The following is a 15,069-nucleotide window of genomic DNA, read 5'->3' as shown; positions in this document are numbered from 1 at the left end:
TTGCACTTACAATCCGTGTCAAGCTGCTTCCTACTTTTTACATTTTGAATGCAGTGTGTTACTGTGGGGGGTCGGTCAGCGATCGCATGCCTTCCTTTGCATTGCTCTCCATGCTAAACTTTATTTGCCCTTGGCCTTTCCAGTGGAGAACCGCCTTGACCTCCTATTTATATCTCTCAGGCCATTATTTGCCCTTTGACTTTTACTGATGAAACAGTAGAGGCAGCAAACTAAATGTCACATGACGTGTGTGTGGTATTTAATGTCCTGAGCCGCTGTCTGTTCCTTTCTCAACACAGTAACTTCCACAGGGGAGCCAGGTCCCATTCAGGGTTTGTGGGCCAATCTGAGTGTCTGTCAAAAGAACTATTTTTTGTGCCGTGCAATCTGGAGTGATTTTTACCACATGACTCAAAATGTAAAAAGTTTAAATAATTGTGCAATGACATGGGTAATTAAGAAAAGCAAACAAATGATAAGTTTTAGCTTTAACTTGTGCTTCATATTGATATAACTGGGAGGAAGCTTACTCTTCTCTTTCTATGTACAAGACACTGAGCAAACAGCAGTGCAACAGGCAAACAGCAGCGACCTGAAGTGTCCTATTTTGCAAAATGTAACCTTAAAAAAAAATCCCATCCTTTTGCTCAAATAGCCTATTTATAATTGAATTTCAATATAATCCTGAGTAGGATTGTTTAATTATACTTGAATTGTAATGCTGATATACTGAATTATTTTGATTTGCTCATCATCCAGACAGATTTTCTAATTTGAGTAACACTTTGAACAACAAACTTTCAGTCGTTGACCCCACTGCATACCTGAGACTCACTCAGAAATAACAGTTTTGACTGGAAATCTGCAGAAATGTTTGTATTACACTGTGACATAGAGGAGATTTTAAATGCATTAATGCCTCAAGCATGGACACTCAAACAAGGTGGATAAAGTCACTCAAAACTAGAGTTGAATATTCCATTCTAAGATCATCACTTTAAGAATCACCCACCTTTTTCATTTTTTACACGGTGGTAGGGGTCTGGAACCTATCCCAGCTGTCACTGGGTGAGATGTGTGATGCATACTTTGGACAAATCACCAATTCATCAGGGGGTCAAAAGCAAAAATTTTGAGAGACACCTAAAATGACTACATCCATATACAGTAATTCCAAATAACCACTCCTTTTAAAAAATGTTGACTAGAGAGAAAATTCCATCTGTCAGAACTCCACAGTCGGGGCAACATGACCTGGATCATTCCATTGGCATGCTGGAGGTGGAGCAATCCACCAGGTGAGTGAATACTCACCATTCAACAATCATGCATTTACTAGCCAGAAGAACAAAAACAGACCACCAGTGATGTGGTGAACCAACTCCGGGTCGGGATCAAACATTTCATCCTGCAGTACCTGAGAAATAAGTCCTGCAGCAGAAGAGACCATTATCAACTACAGTATACTGTACACTGAGCTGATGGGATACCATCACCTGGATTGTGTGTGTGCGCCCCCTTACATCATAGTTCTGGACTGGATAGTGATGATCCCTGGTCTAAACTCCATTGAAACCTATAGGGTTGATGGGGTGATCCGTCGAGACAGCAGGACGTCCTCCACAGATCAGGGAGCAACTCTGCAGCTCAAACTGAAGTGGACGATGACGGCACCTGAAAGGTGATGGAGGTCCATCAGGAGGATGATTACTGCTGTCATCAACGTCAATGTGACACCAGTTTCTGAGGGTTTCATACTCCTTTTTCACCATCTTAAAAAATGAAGCTGATCATGTTTAATTAAATGACTTATTAACATGTTAAATACAATGTGCTCCATGCTCGATGGGCTCCAGTAATTACACATTTTATATTATTAGCATGAGTCAGCCTACAATTGATCCCCATTGGTCACTGGTTAGGTATTTTATCTCATTTTATTTAAGCAGATTATTCCCCTCTGTGGACAAGTACAAGTAGCCATGAATATCTTTATACGTATATGTTTGAATATTTGAAAATCTTTGCCGAATGTATTTTGTTATGTGTTGTTGATTTTTTTTTTGCCTTGTTATTGTTTTATGACTAATAAAAAGGATGTACAAAAAAAATTAATGACTTATTAAAAGAGACAAAAAAATAATTTTGCTTACACACAAGATCAAATCATGCAAAACTATTGCAATTTTTAAAACTTTTTTGAAGATATGATATGTATTGATTTCCAGTGATTAGAATTATGCGTCTCTTCACATCCTTTTAAACTCCTCCCTACTTCCGGCTAGACGGGAGGCCACGCGCGCGTCCCCCGCTTGCCCTTTAAACCGAGTGGGCGTGTCCATGAGGGGGGAGTTGGCCGGCGTCTACGTGAGGCTGCTCGGTCGCCGCAGTCGCCTCAGCGGACCTCACTGCGGATCACACGGGAGGACAACAGGTGCCCACTCGGTGTCAGACATGGTGCAGATCACGACAGTGAAGACCAAGCCGTACACGGACCAGAAGCCGGGGACGAGCGGCCTGAGGAAGCGGGTGACGGTCTTCCAGCAGAACCAACACTATGCTGAAAACTTCATCCAGAGCATTATCTCCGTCATCGAACCCCCCGAGCGCCAGGCTGCGTGTCTGGTGGTGGGGGGAGATGGGAGGTTCTTCATGAAGGACGCGATTCGGTTGATCGTCCAGATCGCGGCTGCAAACGGGGTCAGTAGAAGAAGCTCGACTCCCCCCTTGTTCTCTGTGGTTAATGTGAGCTAGCTTAAGAAGCTAACGAGAACGTCAACTTTAAGTGTCCTTGTTAGCTAGCATGACAGCTAGCAAAAAATAACATCAAGACAGCCGGAAAGTTTTATCACTTTATATTCATAACAATTGTACACAATGTTATTTTAAAGAGAGATTTTTTTAAAAATAGTGATAAACTAGAGACTTATATTCATAACACTGGCGATAAGGGTGATAGAAATAGAATCCGTGTAAATAAGGGTCTAATTATACGTCACTGTAATTAGCTTATAGTTACCTTGAGGTGTTTAGGTTGTGACGTAGTCGTGGAACAATTTAAAAAATGACGTCGTACAGCTGAATGCTGTGCTGTTTCGTAACGAGTCGTGGTGGGATGCCTCTGAGGGGGTGGGGTGGGGGGGTGGACAGGGAACGTGCACCCAGTCACGTCCGTATGTCATCAGCATATATGGGAACCGCAAGATCGAGAGTAAAATATGCATGTTTTTGTTAGAATTTGAACATCCCAGCTGCAGAAGGTTGTCCTGTTTGCTGCCTCTCCTGTAGCTGAGCAGCTTCTGGTAAATGCAGCGTCTGTTGCAGTGATTACATAAAGAAGTTTTGTGTGTGGCTGATGTTAGGAAACGAAGCAGTGGAGAAACTGCCGTTTCCTAACATCAGCAGAGAACACAACACGTTTGTTCATGTGTTTGCACGAAGCAAACAATCGCGTATTTGAATGGGATATCCTTGACTGAGTTTTGAAGTGGTGGCACATTTACAGAAGTATGCATCTAGGACACACAGGTATTGTGTTTTAATTATTGTGCAACCCTTCTTGACATTTCTACTCTTCTGTTTTTTTTTCCCCTTGCACAAATAGTTATTTAGTTGCATGCTTTAGAAAAGCACAGACAGATCAGGAACAGGAAGCAGTGGCATCTTGAAACTTGATTTTGACTTGTTGAAACCTTAGATTGTGTCATTATATCCGTAAAAGCTCGCACTGTGATGCCAAAGTGTCCTGCAACAGAAGTACTAGTGATACATGTGTTTAGGATCCTGTAACATCAATGTCAAGCCACACCCAATCATGAAGGATAAAGACAAATACAAATCAAGAAAGTTTGACAAGAGAACGGATCTGTGATGAAAGAATAAGTTGAACAGTGGTTTTTAACCTTGTTGGAGGTACCGAACCCTGCCGGTTTCATATGCTCACTCACCGAACCCTTCTTTTGTAAAAAAAAAAAAAAAAAAGACATAAGTATATGTTTTACTGGTGTATTTAATGAATTGTGCATTAATGTCACCTTTTTCAAAGAACAAAACCAAGACAGTGCATGAACTCACATCAAATGACCTACTGTACCTGCAAATCTGCTGTTGTTATTGAGAGACCAGATCAGATATGCGTGGCTTCACCATGGCAAGTGTTATTCTATGTCATTTTCACAGCAAAGTCTGTTTCTTTTGTTTTCCATTCAGCTTAAGGAAGTGTTCCTTTATTTTTGCCAGTGCGAGACTAGAGTTGCTCAACTTGACATTGTAAATCATGCAGAACGCTGACTCCCATCACATTCCGTTATACAGTACACGTAAATTCACGTGTCCGTCAACTTTCTTTTTTTGCTCAACATAGTTACTATGAATTAAAATATTAAGAAAGCAATCAGATGACGTACCATCATGACAGGCATAAATCGACTACTGAGTGCGCAAAATCCCATGTAGCACAGGTAGGCTAATCGATGTAGCGTAATCACCTGCAGCCAATGATGGCTAAGGGGGCGTGTCATCACCAATTGACACGATGTGTCAAACGTACACAGTGATTCGTGTATGTTCGGCAAAACACCCGACACATCGTGTCGAGTGTTTTGTCTTGACCTCCGTCCCTGCCGAACCCCTGAGACCGACTCACCAAACCTCTGAAGGTTCGATTGAACCCAGGTAAGGAACCACTGATGTAGAACCTTAATGGAACGCAGTAACTCTTTAAATTTTGTCCCCATCAGTTTACTTCCTCTGACCAGCGTTCGTGACCAGCATTATCGCTGTGATCATGTTCTCTCCTGTAGATTGGCCACCTGGTGATTGGTCAGAATGGCATTATGTCCACCCCGGCGGTCTCCTGTGTGATCCGTAAGACAAAGGCGGTGGGTGGCATTATCCTCACTGCCAGCCACAACCCCGGAGGTCCTAATGGAGACTTTGGCATTAAGTACAACATCTCCAGTGGAGGTGAGTGCAGGATTCATTGTGCGGTACAGGAAGCTCCAGTTGTCACATGATCCAATAGACTCCAGGAACTTATTCCTACTATGTTACACTGACTGAGTGAAGAGAGAAAAATATGCATGAAGTCAAAAACACTGTGTTCAAACCGTCGTCTTTTATCCCAGGGCCGGCTCCAGAGGGACTCACAAACAAAATATTTGAGATCAGTAAAAGCCTGCAGGAATATCTTATCTGTCCAGAGCTGAATGTAGATCTGTCCAAAATTGGCAAGCAGACCTTTGAGGTGGACACTTTCAAGCCGTTTACAGGTATCGTGGCTGGAATGAGGACTTAATGTAGTTAGTGAATGGTGACATCTCCTCGTGTCTTTATTGTGCTGTTTCCCATACTTTTTCTCTCAGTGGAGATTGTGGACTCTGTGGACGCCTACGCAGAGATGCTAAGGGGCATCTTTGACTTTGCAGCGCTGAAGGATCTTCTTTCCGGAGCCAATCGCATTGACGTCCGCTTGGATGCCATGCATGGAGGTAGGAAACAGCTTCACGCAACATAAGGTTTACGTGACAGGCAAGAAAAAGGTAGTCAAGGATGTCAAATTTAATAGAAACTGGGTGTATTTTAGTGAAGAGTTTTTCATGACATATCCACACCCTCAATGCTCTTGTGTCTCCCTCTAGTGGTCGGCCCTTATGTGAAGAAAATAGTCTGCGAAGAGTTGGGTTCTCCTGCCAACTCTGCAGTCAACTGCATTCCCCAGGAGGATTTTGGGGGCCACCACCCTGACCCCAACTTGACCTATGCTGCTGACCTGGTCAACACCATGAAAGGGGGAGAATATGACTTCGGAGCCGCCTTTGATGGTGATGGTGTAAGTTTGGGTTATTTTTCTGGATAGATGACCATCCGTTTGATCTGGAGAATTATGGAGAATTGCGATCAGATTTGTTCTTGGACTGGATTTTAAATCTATGTAGTCACCTTATATTTAGTGAATTGAATAAATACGGTTGTGTTTGGTCTAAAAATGCAGGTATTTATTAAAATGCATTGAAATCAGTCACCAAATAGAGGTTAACCCTTGTTGGCTCTTCTTCCTGTCTCCAGGATCGTAACATGGTGCTGGGTAAGCACGGCTTTTTCGTGAACCCCTCAGATTCTGTGGCTGTCATTGCTGCCAACATTACCAGCATCCCTTACTTCAAGAAGACTGGAGTCAAAGGCCTGGCCCGTAGCATGCCCACCAGTGGAGCCCTGGACAAGTAAAAAATTCACATCCCAGCTACTACATTTTCTTTCTAGGATAGATTGAGATAGAAACCAACTTCTATCAGTTACAGATGGGTTTCTTATGTGGACTACTTGTGTGTCATTTTGTTCCAGTGTGGCGAAAGCTCTGCAGATGCAGCTGTATGAGACTCCGACTGGCTGGAAGTTCTTTGGAAATCTGATGGATGCTGGAAAACTTTCACTGTGTGGAGAAGAGAGCTTCGGTACAGGTGAGGGGATGTCATCATATTGACCAATGCCAAAGCACGGCTGAATGAACAGCGCTGCTTATTTGCCCAATCCCCTCTTTAATCACTCCTGTAACCCGCCAGGCTCGGATCACATCCGTGAGAAGGACGGCTTGTGGGCGGTACTTTCGTGGTTATCGATCTTAGCCGCCAGGAAACAGAGTGTGGAAGAGATCCTGAAGGATCACTGGCAGAAATTTGGCAGGAACTTCTTCACCAGGTCAGGAATGATCCATGTAGAACGGATAATGTAATGTTAGTTTGAATCCACAAAGAGGTGAATTTTAAGGTACCAGTGGAACAATGGAACGATTCAGAGATGCTTAGTGCTTGATTTGGTAATTTGGCGCCATCTAGTGGTGAATACAAGAACTGTAGCAAATCAATTCTGGAGGAAACCAGTACATGCAACAGTTTTAAGTCTTTTACATATCACTTTTTGTGACCAGATCAGTTTACCAATAGTCAAATGCCATTTAGACACTAAACTATGATTTTACGTCAACCAAGTCCAACGTCTCCCTCAGGTACGACTATGAGGAGGTCGACTCAGACGCAGCCAACAAGATGATCAAAGATCTCGAGACAGCCATGTTTGACCCATCCTTCATTGGAAAGAAGTTCTCGTCGGGTGATAAGACTTATGAGGTGGCGGTTGCTGACAACTTTGCCTACACAGACCCTGTGGATGGAAGTGTGTCAAAAAACCAGGTGAGTCTGCGATTCGAGAAAGAAGTTATGTTTTATGTTACTTATTTTAAATCTGGTCCTTGCAAAATATTTTTTTCATGATTTTTACCCAAATAGCAATCTTTTGAATTTATGTCCAACTCTACATATTGTTATATCAACTAAATTAAAAATTGAAAGAAAAGTTAATGAAATCATAGAGAAGAGATTAGGACCAAAGAAACACCCCCAGCCTGCAACAGTGTTATTGTGCAGCAGACTTTTTTACGTTTACAGATATTCATGTGGTTGTACTTTATCATGCATCATAATCCTGTCCTCTCTTTCCGTCAGGGACTCCGAATCATCTTCTCTGATGGGTCCAGGATTATCTTCCGTCTCAGTGGTACAGGCAGTGCGGGGGCAACCATCAGGCTCTACATAGACAGCTATGAGAAGGACCCCCAGAAGATTTACCAGGACCCCCAGGTCACGACAGCATACAGTGATTCCAGCTAGTGAGATTCATTGAGCGGAAGACTAGTCAATGAATTCCACTGGACTTTCTTGGCTTTTGAGTATTTATGTCTGTGAAGATTCCAAGTGAAGGAAAAGAAAGGGTGCGGGTATTCATAAATTTGTCATCCCACCTTGGATACAGCGGTCAGAGCTGTCCAGGCTGACCGGAGTGATTTGTAACCTGTGAAACGGCCAGTTTGAATCAAGTGGATCCCTCCAAAAAATCAGTTCCAGAGCCTGTTTTTCAGCATGAAAGATGATTGAGATGCTCGGCAAAGGTCCTGAGTTATGGCAGCTTATTGGAGCCAGTGTGAAGGGGAGGGAAACACGGCACCAGGGAAAAATAAAGTGTGAGCTCCAACTAGACACTTCATAAAGTCGTTTTTGACTGGTGTAGACAGGAGGTGATGTAGAACAAGAAAGTGAGACAAGACAAAAGCAGCAGCGAATACAAGTCCCGCTCCAGCCCTTTTTATTTTCCTTCAGCTCTGACGCGCTCTGAACGAGCTGATAAGCAGAATCATATTGCTTCAGAATTTTAACTCGCAAGATTAACGGCCAGCAGGTTAACGGTCCAGTTGGCTCAGTCCAACTAGGTTTGATTTACATGCTAAGAGTGCTAACTGGAGTTTAAAGTCCATTCTGATGGATAAACGAGTCGCAAACGTTTGACACTTCTGTCAACAGAAGTTGTGAACCCAGAAAGTTTCTGTTCTGTTCATAGAACTTCTTTATTCAGAGCATTCTTAAAGGCTTAGTTTGACTCTTTATTATTATTCCCACAAAGTCAGTTGTGTCTTCTTTCTGTCTCCTTGCAGGTGATGCTGGCCCCCCTGGTTGACATCGCCTTGAAGGTCTCGCAGCTCCAGGAGAGGACCGGACGCACCGGACCCACTGTGATCACATGATCCCTCTTTCGCACACACTCCCCCCGGCAACAGGATACCTCCGCTCTCTCCCGGGGAGGTGAAGCCACCCTCGAACGCTGTCTTGGCTTCAGTTCCTGACCCTCCTAGAAACAGAGCTGAATGAAACACGAGAATCTCTTACCTTTAACTTGAAGTTACCTTCTGCTGTCGGTGTCTCTGAAGACATTTCTCCGTGTCCTTCCACTTCAAGCAACCAATCAGAGAAGAAGACTTCACTACACCTTAACACAAATTGGTCAAAATGGTATTAGAAACCTGTATGTTTGTCATAAGTGTGACAAATGTTAGAGGTTAGGTTACAGAAATTTAAAGATGAAAAAGTGTACTGAACAACATTTTAAACTGTATTATTGTCCAGATCTGTTCATGGGGCCATCTGACTAATGAAACAAACTGCCAAACTGACCATAGATCAGCTATTTTAGGGCGACCTCACCTCACCACATTTCCCTCTTTGTCCTGGTGCTTTCCACTTCTAGCCTCTCCATCTGACCCATAAACCACAGCTAGAGCTTTGACAAACTAACATATCCACCAGTAATAAAAGAATTTTACAAAAGTCACATTGTGTGTCTGTCTTTTATAATTCCTTGTTCTACAAAAAAAAAACTTTCCCTGCACATCCAGATATCCATCATGGGTACACAATTACTCATGAAACTGGAACAAAAGCTTGATGGATGGTATTGATGAGAGAAATTATTGTACATAATTTCAAAGATCCACATCCTGCCGCCGGTGCAGCAAATCCTAGGAAGAGTCTCCGAGAGAATTAAGGGGTTTTAGGAACGCCTTTCCACGGATGTTCCTGAGGTCAATAAATCATCTTCCTCACAAGTCTTGTGTAATCAGATCGAGGCTGTAATCCTGATTAATGATCAGACTTCTAAAATCTCAGGAGGTCCAGGGATCCCACGGGTTAGATCGAACACACGATGGCTCCAACAGGTTCCTTTTTTTTTTTTTTTTTTTTAGAATCTTTATGGATAAATGATGCTCCAAACAGCTTTGAAACAGGATTTGAAACTCCACAGGTGTTGGACTGGTGTCAAACATTTCCATGCACAGATGCCATATCTGGATGTTAAATTGGCTGCAATTTAGGTAATGGGAGCGAAGGTGGAAAATCAGGTGCACAAGAAATTGGCTTCAATCACAAATGGCACATTTTCCGCCAATTTCTGTCATGTGTGTGGGTGTTATTCATGCTGAGCGGCGCAATCACCTCGACCCCCGCACAACAAAAAGAAAACACACACACACACACACCACACACACGGTAAATTGTAAAAGTTCCTGAGCTGGAACTAATTGACCATTCAAGTTGTATTTTCTCCCAGATATGTTAAAAGTTTGATGCATGACAAACTCACTGCTATTTCACCTTTTCCTGCAGCTTGTGGCTGCTAATACTTATTTATAATGGAGTCATCTGTGTGTCATTTTAGATTTTGGGGTAAAAAAAACAACAAAAAACTTCAAAATTCCTCAAAGCTTTAAGCAACATCCTCAGATGAGAAAATTAATGGATGAGCAAAACCATTTGTGACAATTTCTTCTTTTGCAGCCCTAAATTTGACTTCCACAATCCCTGCGACAACCTTCAAATGTCATTGTCAGCTATTAGAAATAATAAATGCTTCCAATGGCTGACCTGTGTTTACATTCACGTTGGGTTAGAGGGCTTTTAAGGCCCGCTGCCAGCCTGCATAGCTACCGCCTGTGGCATTTAAACAGTTCCTCTCCTTCCCCTCAGGAGTCACAATAACCTGGTGGAAACTTTTTTTTTTTTTTGCCTGCTGCATTGTTCAGACCCTGTCAAGCTGACATAGCGCAATACATAATGTGTTCCTCTTGCGTGGCTGGTAATGGCTTGCAGGCTTGTATTTGGACTGGCTGTCATTACATCAGGTAATCACAATAAGTCTTACATTAAGTTGGCCCCGGTTTGCCGCTATTAGATGTCGAAATGGCTTTCTCCTTGAGCTGGCACGGAGCCTCGTGTTCTTAAGAACGGCCTGTTCGCCGTTCTCCTGCGAGAGGAGGGCAGCGGAGCGGACAAAGACCTCATTCTCAAAGTCCTCAAGTGAGGATGGAAGCTTCAGCCGCTCTGCGTGGTCGGGGTTTAGCTCCTCTGGCCCTTCTGGTTCTCTCTGGTCTCTTCTTTTCCTGCGTTAAGTGATAAGTGTATTAACATTAGGAGAAGTTTGGCTTCTACGTGACTACTAATTTTCTTTCAGGCCCGTTTCTTCCAAAACTAATATCTCAATTCCCATTCAATGTAATTACTCAAGAACTCAAATTAAAGTCTTTTTACAGTTGTTTTTTTAAATAACGCTGCCAATGAAAATTCAAGAGACGTATAGCATCGCCTTCCAGAATGTTATGATGGCCATGCGTTAATGTTTGGTGCTAAAAGGAGCTCTGCCTACAGTACATCTGAGTTTGGATATTAAACGTTTGATTTTCACATTAATCCTGCTTTCATTCAGGATTAAGTGAGCATATTAAATGGTTTTCTTTACATGGGACCAACCAAATGTATGAAAATCACTTGCTTCACACTGTTAGTGTGGCCTTGCAGCAGTTGGACCATGAAGATGCTGAGCGGGCCAGGTTTGACCCGCAATAAAAATAAAGAAATAACACTTTCCTCCACATTAAAAACACTGCAGACCACACGGAGCAAGGCTTTTCACGAGTTGCATCCTCAAATCTGTTGACTGGTGCTTCTGGTCTCTGGAGATTTGACCTGAACACCACATGTATCCCTGCAACACTTCCCAGCCACGTGCGATCAAGGCAACGCTTAACACCACATTGATTCTAGTGTTGCAGCAACTCTTGTGCCATAATGAACACATTATGTCTGCTGTAAATGAACAATTGACACTAAACGTGTTTGTCCTCATGCATCCAGCCTTCAATAGATCCCAGCTGAGGCAGGAAAAAAAACAAACCTGTTTCATAAAAGCACTTATTCTGTCAAGTTTGTCTGGGGTATGACTTATGCTTCAAAATGCTGGTGCTGCAACATAAAGCCGAGGCCCTTTTGTTACAGGCAGCAAGGATGTATCTGGAACTCCTGCAAAGTTTTCTGGACTGGATCCAAAGCTGAAGAAATGCTTACACTGTTTTTTTTTCCCCAGCAAGACAAGAAACCATGCCGTATCTTTTACCTGATAGTAACTGAAAAATCCTTATTATGAATGAATCTTTGCCGGAAGTCCCGTCTTCACATCTGAAAAACCCAACGTTCTTAACAAAGCAATGACATTAAAGCAATCGTTTAAATTCTAAAACACAAACATGCACATATTTACATGAATAAACATAAATATACACATAAATCAATTCAAATAAGATGAAAATAAACCAATTAAAAGATAATGTTTGGAAATGCCATTTTATATCTTTAAATAAAAGCCTCACACGCAATCTAATCTTTGTGAACGCTTCCATCGTCCTGATAAACAGCCCATTTCTTGTATGATTTTCTGCAGAGGGGTGTGTGAATGCTGCCCAGGCTCACTTGCCTCTACATACATTTATCATGTACAGGCAATTTTTTGCTCGAAATGACCGCAGCTCTGGTTTTGATCAGAACTCTGGCAGCCGTCACAACCTGCTGCTTTGCATCCCTCAACCCTCATAATCACCATATTCTTAAATACCTCAAACACTTAAATGATGGTGGCAAAAGATGTGTTGACATACAGCATACAGTCATGCAGGAAATCTTGAAACAACGCAGACGCCTCCCGACCAAACTTTTGGTGTATTGAATTTTTTTTTTAAAAATTCCCAACAACAGGCACTCAGACACATCTTTATCTTGCCTCAAAGCATGCAGGGAAGCTCAGACGATAAACACCTCGTGTCCACTCTAGATGAAATGATGTCCTTGGAAAATAAGGCCTGACTTTGGCTCATTGCTGTGGGTTTTTTTTCTGTATCTCCTTCCAGATGTCTATTCCTGGTTTCTGGATCATACCTGCACTCATTTCAGATTCACAATTTGCCCAATTTTAGATGTTACACATGCGTATTCCAAACTTCCTTCACAAAAAATGGGTGATTTCAACCAGTCAAGAGTTAGCAGGAGGTACGAGGTTCTGAAATTATGGACAAAAACATCTTAGCGTTCATATGAGAAGAGGTTTCACGAGTTATCATCACTCGATCAACACTTTCCATTTTTCTACGTTGGGATCCAAAGTGAACTAAATGATGTGTATAGGGTCATGAAAACCTTTCAGCATCAGGATGATATGAACTGGAACCTGGAACAGTTGAACCCAGAGGCTGGATTTGTCAAGTTAACAGGCAGCTCTCTATCCTCTCATCCTTTCATTTGTCTAGCTCTAAAAAAAAGAAGAAGAAGAGAAATACCAAACTGTAAACGGGAAGGTGTTCCTGGTTAGACTGGGAAAATATTTAAGCCTTTCCCAGGGAACCGTGATGAGAAGAAGATCTATATATTGAGGCTGTAGTTGTGTTCTGGCTGTGTTCCTCGACTCTGTTTCACATGTTCTGCATTAAAAACAAAACAAAAGACAAAAAAAAATATTGTGAACAATCAGGTGAAGAGTGATGCATTGTGTGTTTCATGCATTTGGCCACAAGCAGATTTTAATCTGCTGCCTCAAACTTCACATGCTGGCTTTAAGGAGAGGAACAGGAGAATGGATCACAGCCTCAGCGTCGGTATGTATTCACCATTTATGGTGATTTATTTTATTTTTTTAAAGATGAATGTGAGGAAAATCAGAATGAAGCAACATTTATTAGTCACCTGAAGGTGTGAAGACAATAGAAAGGTTTTTTTGAAAGAACATAAAAGAACACTGAGAAGATATGACGGATACTCCTGAAAGGCCGTCATCGCCCTGGTTCGTTTCGTTCTCGTTTATTGACTCAGACGCGGTTGCCAGGTCTTCCACAAAGGGCCTCCCTGTCTGCGCGCCGTGGCCGCTGGAAAAAAGCCTCAGGGATCAGGTCTTCAAAGGGACCTTCACAACCCTAATCCACCTCAGCATGAAAGTTAGATGACTCTCACCGTGCATGGTTGCAATTTTAATAATCATATCCTACTTTAGGCAAAATGAAATTGATTGACGTCAAGGAGAAAAAAAAAAAAGGCCAGTGTCAAAAGTAATCTCAGGACTTGATGTGCCCGGTGGAGAGGTCTCCCCCCCCCACACCAGAAACCCCTCCACTTCTTATTAAGATAAAAAAACCCACCTACATACAGTTTAGGTTCAATTGATTTGGCTGCTTAAACAGTAAGAAACACAGCTGACATGTGATGTGCATCACCTCACACGTTTCTTTAAACTGTAATCAGTCATGCCCAATTTCATTTGATTTGACGTTCATTAGGAGTTATTTGGTTTGAATCCGCTCTCTGTGCGACACCACCGGAGCATAAAAGGCCTTTGTTGTGTTGATTGAAATGTTATGGGAAGTCCTGCACATGTCTGCACATACAATCTCACACACTTTTCCTACAGGCTTTTTTTTTTTTCCTCTTCTGCTCACCAGAAATACGTATTCAGACCGTTTTTTAAATAAAAAGAGTCCTTGAAGTTGCACGTGTGCACGGCTTCCCCGAAAACGATAAGCTGTGATGATAAAAATGAAAGAAATCACACCTCCGGCTTGAAAGAAATTGCACCTAAATTATTTATGTGAGACTGAACGCTCCATCATCATTACCAAATGAACTCCAGTCTCTATTTACATGTCGAGCAGCTTGAAATGACTGCAGCGCTGGTTTTGATCAGAGCTCTGGCAGCCGTAACAACCTGCTGCTCTGCATCCCTCAACCCTCATAATAACTGTATTCTTAATATACGTAGAACACTAAAATGTTGGTGGAGTTGCAGGGATGTGTTGACATACAGTATACAGTCATGCAGGGGTTCTGGAAATTACACAGCAGTCTACCGACCTTAACTTGGCAAATCTAAGACTCAGACACACCCTTGTCTTATCTAGTGATCCACAGGATGCTTGGATGTTGCTAAGGATGCAGCTGTGGACCGCATCAGGGACACTCAGGCCCTGCAAGAGTGCATGAATGTCACAGCCGAAACCTGAACACTTGACCTCACCTCTGCAATCGAAACCAATCCAGCCTAAAATGTTATTATTACATACTATTCTGGTCGTCAGTAACAGTTAAACCAAAACATATTTCAGAGAGGATGATATTTCCCTCTAATGAGCAGGGTTAGGTCACAATGTGGGAGAACCGGAGATGCTAAATTGCAACCATTCTCTTCCTGCCCTCAAAATGCCAACATTATTCTTTCAAAGTTTCTCTGCGTGTGCAGACACACACACATGCAGAGACAAAGTATGTGTCAGAATCCATAGGGGAGGAGAACAAAATGAAACAAGGTGTGGAGTTGTGGAGGGAAACAAAAAAAAAGGTGAGCTGGGTTAATAATGCTGCGTGGCTCTGGTATTAA

The 15,069-nt window shown here is 42.4% G+C and overlaps 1 protein-coding gene across 1 annotated transcript; it reads left to right on the top strand.

The window, feature by feature from the left end:
* The first annotated feature begins 2,338 nt into the window (after positions 1-2,338).
* On the top strand, positions 2,339-9,156 carry pgm1 (phosphoglucomutase 1). The gene is made up of 11 exons (XM_068319135.1): positions 2,339-2,700; positions 4,803-4,965; positions 5,127-5,270; positions 5,364-5,489; positions 5,640-5,830; positions 6,067-6,221; positions 6,343-6,458; positions 6,561-6,696; positions 7,004-7,187; positions 7,500-7,634; positions 8,483-9,156. Exons 1-11 carry the CDS (start codon positions 2,341-2,343, stop codon positions 8,570-8,572), a joined length of 1,800 nt encoding a protein of 599 aa, XP_068175236.1. The 5' UTR covers positions 2,339-2,340; the 3' UTR covers positions 8,573-9,156.
* The last annotated feature ends 5,913 nt before the right edge of the window (positions 9,157-15,069 follow it).

This window comes from Antennarius striatus, chromosome 7 (genome assembly GCF_040054535.1).
Source record: "Antennarius striatus isolate MH-2024 chromosome 7, ASM4005453v1, whole genome shotgun sequence".
Lineage (NCBI taxonomy): Eukaryota > Metazoa > Chordata > Actinopteri > Lophiiformes > Antennariidae > Antennarius > Antennarius striatus.
The sequence above is the reverse complement of the archived record's forward strand: the minus strand, read 5'-3'. Positions and strand labels throughout refer to the sequence as shown.